This window comes from Stegodyphus dumicola, chromosome 5 (assembly GCF_044657685.1).
Source record: "Stegodyphus dumicola isolate Sdum_Otavi_A_Nest chromosome 5, ASM4465768v1".
Taxonomy (NCBI): Eukaryota; Metazoa; Arthropoda; class Arachnida; order Araneae; family Eresidae; genus Stegodyphus; species Stegodyphus dumicola.
The window spans coordinates 154,163,375-154,183,203 of NC_140772.1; the positions used below are offsets into that span (position 1 = coordinate 154,163,375).

General features: G+C 33.3%; 2 protein-coding genes across 2 annotated transcripts in view; one reads left to right on the forward strand and one right to left on the reverse strand.

The window, feature by feature from the left end:
- Nucleotides 1-11,002: 11,002 nt before the first annotated feature.
- LOC146997297 (uncharacterized) overlaps nucleotides 11,003-19,829 on the reverse strand; it is a 274,037-nt gene continuing 265,210 nt past the window's right edge. The window contains exon 4 of the mRNA XM_085817270.1: nucleotides 11,003-12,655. Within this exon, the coding sequence (XP_085673396.1) occupies nucleotides 12,531-12,655 (125 nt within the window). The 3' untranslated portion in view covers nucleotides 11,003-12,530. The remainder of the gene's footprint in view (nucleotides 12,656-19,829) is intronic.
- The window catches only part of LOC146997298 (uncharacterized), a 213,086-nt gene continuing 206,258 nt past the window's right edge, over nucleotides 13,002-19,829 (forward strand). Inside the window, exon 1 of the mRNA XM_085817271.1 lies at nucleotides 13,002-13,262. The gene's annotated coding sequence lies outside the window, so the exon portion shown is untranslated. The remainder of the gene's footprint in view (nucleotides 13,263-19,829) is intronic.

Here is a 19,829-nt window from a genome sequence, read left to right on the forward strand (position 1 = left end):
ATACGATCGGGCATTGAGTCATACAAGTTCTGTATGATGTCTTGAGACATTGCGTTCCATATTTGCTGTAACCTTGCCTCTAGTTCGTTCAAACTCGTGGGATGCCCAACTCGTCGTCCCAAATGATCCCAGCTATGCTCAATTGGAAACAAATCTGGGGATCGGGCAGGCCAAGGAAGGGTAGTAACAGTGGGGAGACAGTTTTGTGACACCCTTGCCGTATGAGGCCGAGCATTGTCTTGTTGAAAAATGGCTCCTGGGAGCCTTTGCATAAGTGGCAACACATGAGGTTACAAGATTTCATGAACATACCGCTGGGCTGTCATGGTGCCACGGAACAATACTAGAGGTGACCGTGTATTGTAGGCAATGGCACCCCATACCATCACACCAGCTGTGGGAGCGATGTGTCGCTGTACAGCAAAGGCAGGATTGAGGCGTTCACCACGGACTTTCTACACACGAACACGATTGTCATCACTACCGAGACTGAATCTGAATTCGTCGCTAAAGACGACCTGATTCCATTCCGCTGCAGTCCAGTTTCCTCGTGCTCGACACCACTCCAAACGGAGGCGTCGATGGGTGGGCATCAAGGGCAGAACACGTAATGGGCGCCGCGATACCAACTGTCCTTCAGCCAGGCGCCTTCGTATGGTTCGAGAAGACACAGGGGCCCCTAGTGAAGGTGCTACCAGTGCCTGTATGGCGGCCGATGAAGCAGTTGGCTGTACGCGTACATTTCTTACGATGTGGCGATCTTCCCGACGACTGGTCTGTCGAGGGCGTCCTGAGCCTGGTCTTCGTATACATGACATTTCTTGGGTCCACTGGTCCCAACACCTCCTCACAACGCAATCAGAGCGGCCTAATTGACGAGCTACTCGCCTAGCTGACCACCCAACTTCCATCATCCCGACGATTTTCCCCCTCTCAAACTGCGACAACTGCTCATATTGTCTTCGACCACGGCGTAATGGCATGTCTATCTCAGCTCTTCCTTTGTAAATGATTCAGCACACTCAAAAAAGCTTTGGTTACCTGTTTTATACTCCAAAGAGTACGACTTTCAACGCGCTCTACCGGCTATACGTAATGCGCAATCACGCTGCATTTCTAATCATTTGCATATCTCCCCAACATGTACCTTCATTGCAAGTTTCGTTTCGATCCCGCAATTATTTCTTGGTGCGCTAATGTTTTTGTCCATGAGTGTATTTGAGAGAAGTGGCAGTCGATTCCATGGGCGATATGTCCATGGAATCTGACTTTCGAATGAAGTAAGAAATAACGTTAAGATTACGGAGAATTTTTCTTTGGAGATCTCTCAGATTATGACTATTCCTGTCATTCACCATCATCCCGGCCATGGAGTATGATTTATGATACTCTTAATGATAGAGATATAGATGCTTTTCTTACGATTTAAATTTAGAATAGAATATTTTTCTACAAGTGGAAATATTTTGTGAATGACTAAAGGTTTTAGAGGCGTGTTAAACTTAATCCTGAGCTTTCAAGTAGGCATGACCTCCCAGTCTCTAGTAGTCTTATTGACCTTTCTATTACTTGGCAACAATGAATTTGAATCATGTACTGTTAGATCATAATTGATTGAAAAGACAGTAACTAGTCTTAAAAGCAAAACAATTAGTGACTTGCTTTTGTAGAGCTAAGGATAACAACTGTGTTATTTTGAAACAAAGTTAAAAGACCATTTCCTAGCTATACTGCCTTGGCAATGGCTAAGCATAGCCGTTGCCTAACCATTGCCAAGTTAGCAAGCCACTGCTAGTTAAAAAGCCATTACCTAGTTAGGAAAAGTAGATAACACTTGTTTTTGAAAAAGCACTGGGCCCAAAATTGAGCCCAGTGTATTTTTCAAAATAAGACTTCCCGTTCTGCCACCAAAAGTATGAGTGAGTGAGTGCACCGCTATGATGGCTTCCGACCACGGACATGAACCAAAAACAAAATATGGTCTTAACAGGATTAATTAGCTAAGTAAGATGCAGTTCGATCAGCTTGAAGATAAACCTGTCATACAAGACGCCGTCAAAAATATTAAACCTAAGTTATACTAAGTTAACTATACTATCCAAGTTATAAGTTATTTTCTTTCTCCTTTCTGCAAGCCTTCGTGGTGTGACTGGAAGCAAGCTCGAAGCGTATTCGGGAGGTATGAAGTGCGAATTCCGGAGATGGCATTGCGAATTTCTTCAATGGCCTGACCTTGAAAAAAATTCTAAATGTTTCTTCAAGTGGATCAAGATCTGAAAGGTGACAGATTCCTTCCCACAAGATTTGGCGATTAGGTCCATCATCCCCAGTCGAATTTTAAAGGGAGGATTATATTAGGTATTTTCTCCTTCCTTTCCTCATGCTTCCGTAGTATAACTGGAAGCACGTTGGACGCGTATTTGGGAGGTCTGGAGATCAAATTCCGGGGAGAGCATTTTACATTTTTCGTGTTTCCTGGTTCGATAAACCTAATGACTTTACAAAGTCTCAATAGAAACATCGGTATGAATTCTGATTGGTGTTATTGTGTACCTAAATTTTCTATTGAATAAACGTTTATCGAAGATTTTAAGTTCCTTGGAACAGATGGTTTGTACGAGTAATCAGAAGTAGTGATCATTTCCGAGCTAGGAATTGGAATAATACATGCTCATTACCGGTTTCATGGGAAGTGATTGAAAAAAAAAAAAAAAAAAAAAACGTTACGTTAAACATGCCAACAAAATTTATTATGGCTTTATTAGTAAGGTTTTCGAACACAGTGTTATGGGTGATATTTAGGCAAAAGAATAAATTTGATTTCCTTATCTCTGCACATTAGTCTTTAGCTTAGGACATGAAACTGAAAAATCCATGAAACTGTCAAATTGTCACATTATACAAGTCTAGATCTTATTTACCACAACTTCTATTATCTATTTACTACAACTCCTGTTAATTTAACAACTTCTCTCTCGTGGCTATTGTTCTGTATTCCTTCATTCTCAACCAGTGAGCTCGCTCTTCACGAGAGGAGAAGAAAGAAAGCGTAAAGGGACAACATGCGAATTAAGTGAGTTTGAATCTAGCTTTGGAAAATGACCTAAGATGTAGTAGAATGACCGAGTGAAAACGTTTAAATCTTAAGTAATTTGTTTAACTATATTTGATTAAAAAATGTGTACAGTGCTTTACAGAGAACATGTACATGTACTAAAAAAATTTCCATATCCTTTGTGGACATTTCCATATCTCCCATTCTACTGGGCCGATTGACGAAATTTAACTTGCGCTTTTCATGTCTTGAATATGTATTGGATTTATATATAACATTGTTCTAACATAGGTATTCTAATTCCAAATGGAACTTTTTCTGAAGTAATATATCCGTTTTTTTTCCTATTTCGATTGTCTCAAATTATGCCTAAGTGCCAAGTTTTGTAAAAACCGAGCAAGTAGTTTTTTTAAAAAAATAAATCTCAAAATTTTAGCTTTTCAATGTTAATTGAATTTGATATATATTTATTAATATCTCTTTTATATTAAACTGACTTGATTCCTTCTTTCATCATTCGAAATTTATATTCAATCCAAACAAAATTCGCATTAAGATTTGTCTTTAAAATTTGTATTTTTTAGTAATTTTTATAAATTTTTCGAAAAAAATTTAAAATGTAGCCTACCACATTTTTACTATCATCTTAAAGTAGGTATAGTTTTAGCTATACAAAAAAATTGCAGTTTTTTATTCCAAAGGTTTACGTGAGTTATATCAGTGCGTTTTGAAATCTGGCTTATTTTTTATAAGCGATAATAACGCCGAACGTATTTCGTTGAATTTATTTTAAAGAAAGAACGATGCGCCTTTTTACCACTCACCGAAAAAAAGGAAAGGAAAATAGGTTACTAGAAATTAATAATTTCACCAAGTGAATTATTCTTGGCGAAAACTGGAAAAAAAAATGCGCCAAGGTAGACTTTTAAATTTATCACTAAGTTTATCATCAAATGTTTCAAAATTCAATATTTGAGCATAATTTGAGTCATAGAATCGAAATGTCGAAAAAATGATATGTTTTTTTCAGAAAAAGCCCGATTTGTGCCAAAATACATATTTCAGAGCAATGCTATTTATAAATCTAATACATTCCCTAAGTCGCGCTTTCGAGACATGAAACATACGAGTTAAAGTTAGTCAATCAGTCCAGTAAAACGGGGAACAATCGGTCCAATAGAACACTGTCCTCTTTTTTTATGTGTAAGGTGTACATATGCAGTAAAGCTATAAAAGGGATTTAACAAAAGTGGCTTAACTCAGTCTCCTAGTATGACATTACAGCCATCTATGGTGAGTCTCAACTTGTGAGGGAATTACATGCAACGAACTAGCTGATGACTATGCCAGATATACTGCGAAAGTGATACGCAGTCTTCAAAATATGCTTTCTCTTATGAAAGAATTTTCCGAGAAGTACTTCTGTCGGCCATTTACAGCACAAAGTGTGCGTTACAGACCTAGGTAGAATAAATTACCATTGTAAAGTTTTTTTTTGCTTTTTGCTGAGCGCTCCTCAATATTGAAATAATTCATAAAGAGACATGGACCTTAAAATTGCGTTACCTGGTACGGCTTCATACCTGCGAGACTGACCGGTGAGTTTGTTGTAGAACGAACATAATTAGATATAATCAACAGATCAATAGATCTACTTTACGGCAAACAGCAGATAAACTTGAAGGTGTTTGATATGATTCTGTTTTGAGCAACAAATTAAATCGGCTGATGAGCATCCTAGGTGACGCAAAGATGGGTTCGGTTGCGCCCAACCAGACTGTCTGAAGTTGATTCAATGACATATAACTTTAATTCAGAATATCTTGTACGGTTATCCAAGACGTACAGGTTAAAGTCGTACACTGTGAAGATCTGACTGTTAAACTTTCATATTTCGGAGCAGTAGATCAAATATGTATTTCCAAATTTCTTTGCATATTATTATTGAATTGTTTTATATCTAGATGGGCCTTATATCACATTACACACTGTCAAATTATTATTGTCTTTGGAAATCGTAATTTAAAAATGCTGCTAAACAGATACTAGTATTATCTTTATTGTGAATATCTCTAGATATTTCTTGTTGCACTTGTACTTTTGTATATTCCTCTGCAGCGTGCTTTTATAGTATATTTTTCACGTTGTTTGCCTGCACAATGTATTCAAATGGAATAATACAGTTTCGGCAACGCGGTAATTTACCGACAGTTGATTGGTTATCTGTATATAACTAGGAATTTCCATAATAATAAACTCAGATTTGGAATTGCAAATTGTTTACAATATCACGTTTATAGGGTTGGATACATAGGCAGAAACTGATCTACATTTGCAAATCATAGCCTGGGTTTGGTGAATAGAAAAATTATTTCCTCTAACAGATGCTAAGCTGAAATTTTGATTGAAGTTCAACTACCAATGTAATTGCATACAGCTATTACTACTGAAAGATTATGTATTACGTCATGGAGTATATCATATTGTCTTTCATTTATCTTCTATGTAGCATGCTAAATCGGCAACCTATAAAATGATAATAATGAGCAATCTAATTGTTCATGAGCAATCTAAAAATTATGTGATTTATCTAAAAATTATGAACTGAACATTTCATAAAACGAAGTAACCCTCTTTAAATACGGATGCTCCTTTGATGATCTTACATGTTTATAAGATGATATCGAAAACATTAAAAATAGTAAATCATACCAAATAAATAAAGCAGTTCGTTAGTGATCTTCTGTGTAGTGCATGTCATCTGCCACCTAACGCTATTTAAACCCGTTACTCTAGGAACCCCGCACCAAAAATGTGTTCTTGTTGTTTTAAAGTATGTTTCCAATAAGCATAATTTATTTTTACTTCTCATAAACAGGAATTTTTGCTATGAAAAAGAATAATTTCAAACATGACTACAGTTCTAACAACACAAGTGATTCTGATGTGTGTTGAGGAGCATCTGAACTGTGCATTGCCTATTTGAATCCATTTAAAAACACGGAAAAGGTCGAGTTAATATACTTTTTTAAGTTTCATAAATAAACTAAGATATTCTGCACATACGAACATTTGTTGCTTATAAATCTTAAATATATTGCTTTTGTTACATGCGCGAGGAGGATTTTACATAGGTGCAAATGATCTTCAATATGAATTTGCTTATAATAAATAATTAATTTGCTTATATAAAACGAATTCGTACTTTAATTAACAGAAACGGGAAACAGTTATGTTTGATAATGAAAGATTTATAAAATTTAAGCCTTACAAATTCTGTTCTCTGAAAAATATACTATTGCTTTAGACTGTTTAGGCTTATTTGACGCTTTAAGTGTAAAATTAAGCGTTGTTTGGCGGCATTCTCAAAATTTATATTTTTTATTTACCTCATTATTTCGTCTTAGCTCAAATGATTCCATAAATAACAAAATAGTTAAAAATATCTTCTTTACAACAAAGCACCGAAAAATTTACATTCGATGGAAATGCCATGTCTTCGAAATTAAGAAAAGCGATGTTAAGATAATTCTATTTTACTTTGCTTTATCATTAATTAATTAATTGTTGCATTTCTAAGATTTTTCTAGTACTTATTCAAAGTTGGTTCTTTTCGATTGTAAATAGTCATTTCTCTTGAACTGATAAGAATTGTGCTTATGAAATGTATTTGCAGAGTGCTGAATGAGAACTAAATGAAGACAAATTGAAATAAAAATTTTTATTTCCAAAGCACACTAAAATCTACATGCATCAAAAGAGAGAAAGAAAGCAAAGATGAATGTTTGATGAAAATAAATGTTAAAAATGGTGTTTTTTTACATTAGATATGAATGCATTCTGTAATGAATTTGTCACGAGTGTTCAATAGATGAAATAATAGAAAATGTTGCACTCATTACAGAAAATTTGACATTTTTAAGACTGAATGTGATGTTCATATTTGAATGTGTATAAAGTGAAAAAGAAAAACGGATCAGATATATTTCCATTTATAAAAGTATTCTAATGATACAAATATTCGTATCTGGCAGTTTTATATTACAAACTGTACATAGAATTTTGAAATGTAATTTTTTATTCGGTCTACGCTCCCTAGAGTAATAATTAGGAAAATTTTATACTCATTAGGAGAAATAACGTACAAAATATGATAGAAAACATTGACCGGGATAATTTTAAAATTTTATAATCAAGGGCAGTAAGCAAACTGAAAAGCAAAATATTTGTATTTGTGCAAATTTAAAAATAAAGCATCGGTGTAGAAAAAGGATTCTGCTGTTAATAGATTTAAGTGATGAGCATTGCTATGCTAAAAGAATTGATCAAAATATTTTTTTTTTTTTTTTTTAAAAAAAAGGAGATCTTATTTACAGCATCCTACAGAGTTTTTGTTCTAGAAAACACCGACAGGCTTCAATTAGCACCTGACCAACTCGCAGCACTATTTTCCTAAATTAAAAACTAAAATATTTAGTGTTTAATGAATTTTTTCACATGATTAGTAAAACAGGACTGGGAAGTAATAATATTTATCAGAATATTAATAACGTATTTTTAGAGTTTAAAACTTATAAATTACTTGAGTGAAAATTATTTTGGCATATCATTTGCACTAATATTATACATTAAAGAACGTTGCATAATTGGTAAATCACAAAAAATATCACTGAATGATATTTAAGGAAAAATATCAAGCTCGAATTATTTTAGTTAATTTTTAAGCTAATCCTCAAGGAAAGTAAACAATGATTCCAAAAATCCAAACTTTTGAAATTAAATAGCTAGATCAGTTTTGTCAAACGATTTGACAAACTTTTTAAGTGAATTTTGATCAGTTGTCAAACGGGAATCAAATTTATCAGGGAAATAATTAAAAAAGTTAGACTTCTTAATTCTTATAAAATGGATTTTTAGAATTTAATAATGTAAAAACATGAATATTTGGATTGATTGAAATATTTTTATAATTGAAAATATATGTTTAGTTGCTAAACAACAGTTGCTAAAATGAAGGCTGCATAAGGAATTTTGTGGGCACGGTGATGACGTTTAAATGTACATATTGATAAAAATATAGCTATAAATATAATTAAATTTAATTATCTAAATTATTGCATAGTAATTATTTAATTTCATATTAGAAGTTAGATTTATGTGTGAATGTGAATTGCAAATAAATTCAGTAACGGAATATTATAAATAACTAAGATATGGAAGTTTCCATATTGGGGGGAAGGAAGGAAAATACCTAAATATTTTTCCAAAGACAATTATTGAAGTTACTATTCGTCCTTTAGCTAGACAGTAAAGATACAGAAAATATGCAATAGCAATATAATTGTTAGAAGAAAAGAAAAATAAAATTCTAACAGTAACTGAATTTGGTGAATAAACAAGAAGTCATTCACTGCTACTGATGGGAATTTCAAAACTCGCAATTGAAAATATTAATCATTAGTTTTTTTTCATGCATCTAATATTTTCAGATTCAGTGGAGACAAAAGTTCTGAATACATTAAAGATAATAAGATAGATTTCTTTTTTTTTTCAGGTTGTTTGAAAGTTTTAGAAACATCATAAAATTAAATGACTTACACATATATGATGATTTTTGTGCCTTGAAATTACAGAAAAACATTTATTTCATAATATACTACATTTTAAGACACAATAACACGCCGAATAAATGCTAATTCAGAAGTCAAACAACAAAAATATCTGAAATATCTGTTATATTTACAAAAATTTCACAGGACTAGTTTCGATGGTTTTACCGAACCACCATCCTCAGCTGCAAAACCGCAAATGAACAAGATAGGAAATAATGATTAGATAAGAAAGCCTGGACAAGAATAAGCAAGTGGCGCCATCTGTTGGTGAAACCAGAACTAAAACATAATTTTCTTCCAGTTCAAGTAGTTCAAAAAATCTTCCCATTGTAAACATCAAACCAATAGTTAATATTTCTAATGTTAGTCTTTCAGAAGAACAAGAGAGAATTCTAAAATATAATTTTAACTTCTCACAAACCTGTAAACCCTCGATTCCAAAGATTTTGGCTCCTATCGAAAAAGCTTTCAAGTTCAGTAAAGTTTCAGATTCACAGAAAGAAATGATTAGGCATCTTATCGCTCATAATCTGAAATTCAATAATAAACCTTTGAAACCAAATCTAACTGCGAGAGAAAGAGCTACAATGCGCGAAATTCATTCTAACCCGGATATTATCACTTCTAAGGCCGACAAAGGTGGCCAGATAGTCGTCATGGATAAGAACACTTACATCGATGGTGTCACTAAACTCTTAAACGAAGGACCATATAATCCGATCCCTAAAGATCCTTCACCTTCGGACTTGTCAAAAATAAAAAATGCGATCAAATCTTCCCAAATCATTTCAAGCAACTTAAAACATTCGCTTATCCCATCTGTTGCGAATTGTGCCAGATTATATGCTCTTCCCAAAATTCATAAAAATGGTATTCCTTTCCGCCCTATTGTATCAAATTTAGGTACTGCCTCGTATCCATTAGCTAAATATTTAGTTTCTAGATTTTCAACTCTATTAGACAATAACATTTACACCATAAAAAATTCAATGGAGTTGGTAAAAAAAGTTAAAAACATTTCTCCTAGTAATTTACTCATGGTTTCTTTTGATGTAAAATCATTATTCACCAATGTCCAAGTGGAGGGTGCATTAAGATGTCTAGAAACCAGACTTCGCGAATTTCATTTCTCTTGCATCGAAATTGATGAGTTAATTTCTCTCACTCAACTCTGAAACAAACACATTTTGTTTTCCAAAATAAATATTACAAGCAAATTGAGGGATTAGCCATGGGAAGCCCCTTCAGTCCCATCCTGGCTGATATCTACATGCATTATTATGAATCAAAATTGTTTGAAACTTTAAATTTCCCGGTATGGTTCCGCTACGTAGACGATACTTTTACCCTGCTTGAAGGTAATAAAGATGATTTAAATAAAGTTCTTTCAACAATGAATTCTATTGATCCTGATATTCAGTTCACTTTTGAACTTGAGACTTGCAATTCTCTTCCGTTTCTCGACATTCTGGTCACACGTAACACATCCAACTTCAGTACTACGGTTTACCATAAACCTTCATCGGTTTCAATCATGTCATCTTCATCGGTTTCAATCATGTCATCCGACTAAACAAAAGTTAGCTTCATTTTATTCCTATGTTTTCCGTGCTCTTCAAGTTTGCTCCTCCAAACTAGCCCTTGATGAAGAACTAAATTATTTAAAAGCAATAGCTATTGACAGGGGCTTTTCACCCAACATTATTAATCAAGCAGTTTAAAAATTCTCATCTCAACTCACTAAAAGGCGCACTCTTGTTTTAGGAGATTATAAAAATTCTGTTGTCATTCCCTTCTTTCCATCAATTAGCTATAAAGTTGCACATATTTTGCAGAAATTTAACTTTCGGGTTGTTTATTCTCCCATCAATAAAATTCCGAGCTCCATACTCAAGGACCCCATTCCGGATATGAATTCCTGGGGTATTTATAGAATTCCTTGCCAGTGTGGTTTAATTTACATTGGCCAAACTAAGAGAGCCTTGAAATTTCGCGTCAAGGAACATGAGGCATATGTTAGAAAAAAAAGGTAACACAGAAATCTTCTGTTGTTCAACATTGTTGGTCCGAAAATCACACTTTCAATTTTTCTGCTGCAAAAATTATTCAAAAAAAATCTTCCATTGGAGAACTGGATTTTCACATTCAAAAAAATCTTTCTGTTCTAGTTAACGATCCTAATTCCCATCCAAATTTGCCTTTGGCTTTTAAAGAAATTATGTTTTAGTTCTGGTTTCACCAACAGATGGCGCCACTTGCTTATTCTTGTCCAGGCTTTCTTATCTTATCTAATCATTATTTCCTATCTTGTTCATTTGCGGTTTTGCAGCTGAGGATGGTGGTTCGGTAAAACCATCGAAACTAGTCTTGTGAAAATTTTGTAAATATAACGCTGATTTTTGTTGTTTAACTTCTGAATTAATACTACATTTTATTTTGTATAATACATCAGAATACACACTTTTAAATATAGATTGACTTTGGCCTCCGATATCTTTATATTTTGAATCGCGAGTTTTAAGTCTTGCGGATATAAAATTACTGACAATTTGTGCATTAGTTGAGTTATGTGATTCCACTGATATGCATTTCTGTAATGACATGAAAAATAAATTACTATAATGCTGAAGAAAAATGTGCGTTTTATTTTGGAAAGAATACTGTATTTTTTTATTGTGTTCATAAATTTGTGGAAAAATGAATACGAAGCATTCGCTACTATGACAGGTATTTACTAAATTAAAAATGCATTTCTTCTGGAACGTTAGGTATGAATTTACGTAGCACCTCATTCATGAATGGGCTAAGTGGCTAGAGACACACATACAGGAGACATTTAAAAACATATTTGCAGAATAGTCGACAATCAAGTTATTGAAAGAATAATCTGAAAATAATACAGAGTAGTTTAGCCTACAATAAGTGCTATACTTTGATAAAAGACTACATCTAATCATTCAAACTACATACTTGCATTTATAAGTAATAAAAATTTACTATGGAGTTTATGTTTTGATTTTAAAAGCAATTCAACTAAGCAAAATTTGAGGTCGATCATTAACGATTTTCTTATTTATCTAAATGCATAAACATGTAAAAAGCCAGTTAAAAATAATTTTTAGAAAACATTCAGAAGCATCAAAGGACATAAAAGGCAAAATGTTAAGATTATAAAAAATAAATTATGAATATTTTAGTAATTTAGGATAAGAAAATGTACAGCTATGTTAGTAAATCTATGCATCAAAATGTTTGAGAAGAAAGAGTAGATTGTATGTTTAAAGTAGAAAAACACAGTAAGAATGAATAATAAAATTTGGAAATTATAATGTCATTGGAAATTTCTTAATAATGTATTTTATATCTTTGGGCAATGAAACAAAATTTAGAATCTTACGTGAAATGAACAAACGGGAAGATTTATATTTGTAATTCAAATGAAATACTCATATATTCTAAAACAAGAAGAACAAAAATGAATTTTTTGCACACATTTCCTAAACTCTTAAGAAAACGAATCCAGTTCTATCAGCTTAGAAAATATAGACAATCCATTCCAAAATAGCTTAATCAGATGTGGATTCAACCCAAGCAAAGCGAGGAGAAATATACTTCTATTGATTTAAAAGGGACTGCCCTAATGTTACTTGATTCCTATTTGTAATGGAAAAATTCTACAAGAGCTATTGTGTTTATTTTCGTAATAAAGACTGGATTCTAATTTTGTTGATTATTACCATGAAGAGTTTCTGGATTCTTTTCCGATGGTAGACGAGCTGTTATAAGAAGGGGTGGCGGTGGCACTTGTGCAATGTGAGTCGTGTTTTGCTTACACCATTACGTTTCGATTCGGTAGTTGAGTTCTATGTCAAATTCCGAACCAGAAAGAGAAGACAAAGAGAAAAACAAACAGTCCATCCAATTCTCATTGCTGTTGCTGAGTTGCAGCCGTCTTCTTTGCAGCAGAAGAATTCTGATAGTTCTTGCACTGAAAAAGAAATTAAATTTAAGTGAGACAGCCATGAATTAGTAACTGGAAACTGAATAAAAAGATAGTAAAAAGAAATTTGTTGAAGCCATGCGTCTTACGGCATTATAAAGAATTTTAAACAAATCAAAATATTAATTTAAGTCAAAATTTTTTAGAATGTTGAAAAACTGCATGTAATTATACAATTATGAAAATTTTGAACAATGACATGTTCTATTCAAGAATAGTTAGGTTTATGTGAAGCAATTTTTATATGCTATAAAAATTACAGGGAGTTTCGAAATATATATATATATATATATAAAAGATCAAGTCAAAGGCGTCAGAAGGAAACCTCACAATTTAACATAACGAGAACAATTGAGGATAGATAAAAAATGATAAAAAGTTGCCCTTTTCGTCCTTGAAATTGAATACAAGGCAGAATTTATTGTCATAAAAATGGCATTCAGTTTTAATGCAGATAGCACATGGATTTTTTAATTGCATACGATATAATAATCATCACGGTATACGACACTGTTTCCTAATCTTTTATCTTCGTGACCTGTATCACACAGTTATTGCGAAGGAAGAAAGGACATTTCTGGAAGAAAATAATGCGGTAAGGAATTAATAATAAAAATATCTGTATTACTTTTAGCAATTAATTGATAATTATAAATTACTTTGCTTCGTCGTCCATTGGCCCTGCCTTTTGGGGAAAAAAACCCGACGTGTTTTTAAGCCTGAACAGAGTTGTCACTGAGTTCGTTCTTTAATATCTGCAGAATCAAGGCATACCAGTATTAGAAGAACGCGTACAAGATATGATTTTTAAGAAAAGTGGAACAACATGACGTACTTCAAGAGATGAATTTGCTTAAATAAAACGTTTAAATCGCCTGATAAGCAAAAGCTTAATTTCTCAATGACTTTCTGCAAGTATTATATATTTCAGGGTTTAAAAATACCTTAAAATAAATGATTATTAAACATTCTCTCTTCCCAGTAATAAGAAATGTCATATATTTAAAAAGTGTTCTGTTCCTTAGATATGCTTCCTTGTACTTATGTAATTTACAGAGATAAGATTATTGTAGTCTTGTTTATCTTCTGTGATAAAATGCAGTAGTGGCCATACTGAACGGGTCAGTGACACTTAGCCGACGGAACACTTAACCGACGCCAGTTAGCCGACAGGACATTTAGCCGACACGGACATTTAGCCGACAAGACATTTAGTCGACACGGACATTTAGCAGACACGGACATTTGCCGACAGGACAGTTAGCCGACAGGACATTTAGCCGACACACAGAATTCGCCGTCAGGGCATTTAGCTACGGGACAGTTAACTGTCAAGACATTTAGTCAACAGGACACTAAGCTGACAGTGACTTTTAGCTGACGCGTACCAAGTAATTATTTAAATTTACAATCAATTACAAAATTTCTCGACTTCTCCATAAGTTCAATATTTAAGTTATTTTTTTCACTTAGCAGTAAAATTCAGTTTTCGATTCTTGAAGATCTCATACGTGCTTTTAATTATTGTGTTTATTTAGCATTGTTTGATATGTATCGTGCTGTTTGGTGTATATTGGCTAAATTGAAAAAGCGCTGAAATTTCTCGTCAAGGAATATGAATTAAATTTCGAAAGGAAAAAGAATTTTTTTAGCTAAGTACGGCAGTCACGTAATTGCATTTTAATATGGGATCTTCAAAAATTATCCGTAAAGCGTCTTCATATAATCAACTTTCATATCATTAATAATTTTTCTTATTTACTTAATGATATTAACTTTCCAAACTCGCTCTTCCAAATGCTTTCAAATTTCTAATATCTTTACGTTACATTACTATTTTGCTCATCACATCTTGTTACATTCCTTCCCTTGAAAAATTGTTTGGCTCCTCCCACTAATGAAATTTCCTTTCCCTGTCATGAAAAACCTGAAAAATGCAATAAAAATTATTGTTATTCTTGAAATATACTTTTTTATAGAAACATATGGCGGTGAGAATTAGTTTAGCAAATGTATTTTATTTTGTTATTAAAAACAATTTAGAAAAGTGAATTTTTAAGACCAGCAAAGGTATAAATTATTTGTGACCTCTATAATTTGCAGTTCATGCCACCATCCTCTACTCATTATAAGAAAGAAAAACTCTGCTACTGAAATCACAGAAAAGCTGAAGCTATTTGACACAGACGTTCCTCGAGTACGCAGGGCGAATTACCTAGGCGTTATTATTAATGATAATTCTCCTGGAAGGATCATTTAACTCATGTAAGGGGAAAAACACAAGGAGATATTCAGAGTCTTAACCCAATTCTTAACGAGCACTCTAAACTGGACTTAAGAAGAAAACGGCACTTATACATCTCTGTTATACGGCCAATCTTCACGTATGCATCCCCTGCGTGGGCATCAATTAGAGACAGGGATATATTTAAATTACAAATTACACAGAACAAGCTGCTGCGCACCTTCACGAATGCGCATTATTTTGAATCAAATAAGACTTTATACAAGGATTTGAAAATTGAAACTGTCATAGAGCATTTTCATCGTTTAAACTCCAGCTTTTTCCAGAAAGCAGTTACATGCCCTCACATGATAAAATTAAAAGTATTTGATTACATTCCACTACCTGAAGATAAAGAGTTACGTCCGCTTGCAGCCCACCTAGCTAGGGATCTGAACATTCCTACATAAAGTAGAATCTTCCTGTATATAGTTGTATATATTGTACATAGCATTTATGAATACTTTTCTCATTATTTTATCGAAACTTCTTTAATGATATCTGATTTTACAAATTGCATTTTTGCCACTGTAAATTTATATTAACAAACGTATTCTTCTGAGAGTTTGTATTCTTTACAAACTCGTTATGTAAAGAATACAAACTCTCAGAAGACTGTAGTAGTACTGTAGTACGTTTTCACAGTAACTCAACATAAAAATTCATGATTACTTTACCTTGCACTGCTCCGTCTGCGGCGCGTCTTCTTGTCTGGCCTAGTTCCTAGGCTTGCGGCATCTTGCTCGCTCCATTTCTGCCATCACCTCATTCTCACAACTCTTACCACGTCAGATTTACTACTGTCATGTGCCTTTAGGCATCTCTTCAAGAGCTGGAAACAGCGAACTGTTCGGATCGGATCGCCACCATCCTTGAGATAAAAATTCTCTAATATTTTATTGACCACGCTTCTCGCTTAAAATACTTACTTAGGTTAATGTTTATAGACCTAAACTAGTGCTTAATGTTGAATTTAGAAGTAAAATATTCTTTAAGGTTTTGTTTTATTCATAACTAAAGCTGCAGAAGGCGGCCACAAACCAAGTAGGGCGGAGCAAAGCGTGTTAGATCGTGAAAAGTCACCGGAATGTGCCATCTATCGATGCTAGATTTAACTAGATCAGTCATGTCAATAGATAATATTACGTACGTTTTGAAAGTCGCGATGTGTAATTTTCGGCGCAAATCTCGCCAAGCAGACTTTATTGCGACAACATACACATAAAAAGTTTTAGCGAATGTTAGTTCTAAGAATTTTTTTATTTTGAAGGCATAAACATTTTACTATCGTTTAAAATTTTCTTAAAAGCCAATAAATAAAGACAATAAATTTGTAAAAAGACATTAATTTAAGAATTTACTATGCTTTTATGGTTCAACATCCTGATTCGCCAGTTCATATCACGTGACCCCAAGTGATCTCATCTCACGCAAACTACGCTACAAAAATATAATTCGCTCTAATTATCTACATTAATTTCCAGTTAACTCTTAATTTGGAATACAAGTTTAAATGCAAGAATTACTTCAATTCGTACGAACAGCTTATTTAGAATTTATGTAAAACCGCAGTACTTTACATTGCTAGTATATTCTCATTAGAATTGATGAATTTAACCCTTGACTTTGCCTTTTCTATATTTTCGCCTTCTGGTGAGCGGTGAGATTGCATTCTAACTGACTTAATTACCATAAATGGCCTTAGGGCATAAAATTGTACTATCTGATAAAAATTCTATGTAATCGTATGCTAGTATTGAAAGAAACAGTTAATCTGATAAGAAATGGCTGCAACTTGTTTTGAAAATGAACAGTAAAAGGTTACCAGCGAGTATATTCCGTTTGGCATCGGTCGTACCATTATTGGCGACTTACCATCTGCTCCAGCAAAACGGAAAAGTACCGTAATATGTTATATTAATGTTTTTCTTATAAAATACAACTTTTCTCAATATCTGTTAAAAATGTATAAATTTTCATTTCATTCTTCATTCATTTTTTTTTTCTCTCATTCCTTCTCTTTCTCGCTTTCGGTTTAGCTACATGGCAAAAGGAAAATTTTTGGTGCCCATTTTTCTGAATGTATTAATAAAGTTCTAACCCAAAAAGGCAGTTTTCATTGGAAGAGACTGGTTATGTATTAAGTAAAACGGTCACTCTTTTTCTGTTAGACTCAGTAGCTGCCGAGCGGTAAAGTTACTGAACACTGGCAGTTCAGTCCGAATTTGAATTCCGCGAACAGACAGGCTGTTTTCGTGGTTAATCCCATGTGTAACATATATACAAGGCAGTTTTCCTTAGAAAGTCCTCCACGGAGGCATCCCTCCCCTTAGGCAAATAGCCCTCTGGCTTTACCGTAATTACATAAACCAAACTTACTTCTGTTAGGTGGTCGCTAAACCAAAAACGAGAAAGAGAAGGAATGAAAGATGGAAAAAAAATAACATTAATGAGAAATGAAATAAAAATTTATACAATTTTTACAGATATTAAGAAAAGTTATATTTTATAAGAAAAACATTAATATTACCTATTGCAAATTACACATCGCGACTTTCAAAACATAGTAAATAATATTATCTATTTACATGACTGATCTAGTTAAATCTAGCATCGTTAGATGGCACTACATTACGGTGACTTTTCACGATGTGTCACTTTGCTCCGCCCTACTTTGTGGCCCCCCTTCTGCAACTTCAGTTATGAAAAAAAACAAACCTTAAAGAATACTTTACTTCTAAATTAAACATTATGAACTAGTTTAGGGCAATAAATATTAACCTAAGTAAGTATTTTAAGCGAGAGGCGTGGTCAATAAAATGCCACAATATTTTTATCTCAAGAATGGTGACATGAACTGCAAATTATAGAGGTCACATATAATTTATACCGTTGCTTGTCTTAGAAATTCACTTTTTTAATTGTTTCTAATAACAAAATAAAATAGATTTACTAAACTAAGCCTCACCACCACCATATATATATATATATATATATATATATAATGTAATTTAAGAATAACAATAATTTTTATTGCATTATTCAGATTTTTCAGAACGATCTACTCCTACTACGCACGCTGAGGACAGCAGCCAGTTTAATCTAGCCTACGATGTCTCTCATGTAACTGCGCTTCGTAACACGAAATGAATGATCCCACCTCACTGCGGATTCTCGCACGATACTCCTACAACCAAAGTTATGCCTAAACAGTATCTGACAGATAACTATAATTGCTCCTTACGAATATAATTGCTCATCCCCTGCTACTTCGCTAAAATGGTTATCTGAATGCTTCTCATTCAATTCTCCTGAACTTAATGCTAGCACAGAAAAACTTATGCTCAGTAATTTAACTTGCTATATACAGGGTAAGGCAATGGCTGGATACCTACATCTGCGATTGCGTCGCTTCATAAGACAGGGAAAGGAAATTTCAATGGTAGGAGGAGCCAAACGATTTGTAAGGGAAAGAATGTAACACGATGTGATGAGTAAAATATTAATGAAACGTAAAAATATTAGAAATTTGAAAGCATTTGGAAAAACGGATTGGAAAATTATTATCGTTAAGTAAACAAGGGAAATTGATAAACATGTGAAAGTGTTCAAAAATACCCAGTTGATTAAATGAAGAAGCATTACGTTTAATTTGTGAAGATCCCATATTAAAATGTAATTAAGTGACCGTCTTACTTAGCTAAAAAATTCTTTTCTCCTTTCGTCCCTGACGAGAAATTTCAGCGCTTCTTCAATTTGGCCAATATACGCCTAACAGCACGATACATATCAAACAATTCTAAATTAACACAAAAATTAAAAGCACGTATGAGATTTTCAAGAATCGAAAACTGAATTTTACTGATAGGTGAAAAAAAAAATAACTTAAATATTGAACTTATGGAGAAGTCGAGATATTTTGTAATTGATTGTAAATTTAAATTATTATTGGGTACGCGTTAGCTAAACGTCACTATCGGCTTAGTGTCCTGTTGACTAAATGTCTTGACAGTTAACTGTCCGTAGGTAAATGCCCTGACGGCGAATTCTGTGTGTCGACTAAATGTCTTGTCGGCTAAGTGTCTGTCGGCTAACTGTCCGTGTCGGCTAAGTGTGCTGCCGGCTAACTGTCCTTGTCGGCTAAATGTCCTGTCGGCTAAGTGTCCTGTCGGCTAACTGTTCGGGTAGGCTAAATGTCCTGTCGGCTGTAATAGATTTAAATAATATTAAAATCTTGTAGTTTAAATAATTTAAATAGATGAACATTAAGGTATTTGTGAATGGCAATATTTGAAAACAGACTCGAGTGCCACGTGCGACTTTCGCACGAAGAATGTAATTTATTTTTAAATGTTAGAATATGTTTTCTCTTCTTGTTTGTATGTCGCCATTTTTTTGAGTGTTAAATAAAAGTTATTGCTGTGTTCCATCATTGGAGTTGCTTCATATTGCCAAAGAATCATCACAGTCATAATTATTTTGGAGGCACCGACCTAGATCGAATAATCGTGCGTATTTTTATTTTATTAGTTCATCATTGAACATAATATTAGTGATACCAGATTATTACCTTCTGTTAATATAGAATTGCTTTATGTTATTAGTTCATCACTGAACGCAATATTAGTGATACCAGATTATTACTTCCTGTTAATAATAAATTGTCTTATTTTATTACCGTATTTGATATTATATTTAATATTCATTTTAGTTGTCCATACGGTAGATATATATATTGCTCTATGTTATTATTCTTATTTTAATCACAATTAATGTGGTAGAGAGAATGAACTTCATATAATTTAAATATTTCATTTTTGAGGTATATGTACTTAACAAAGTGCATTTAATTTCGTGATTCCTGACTGCATTAATTAA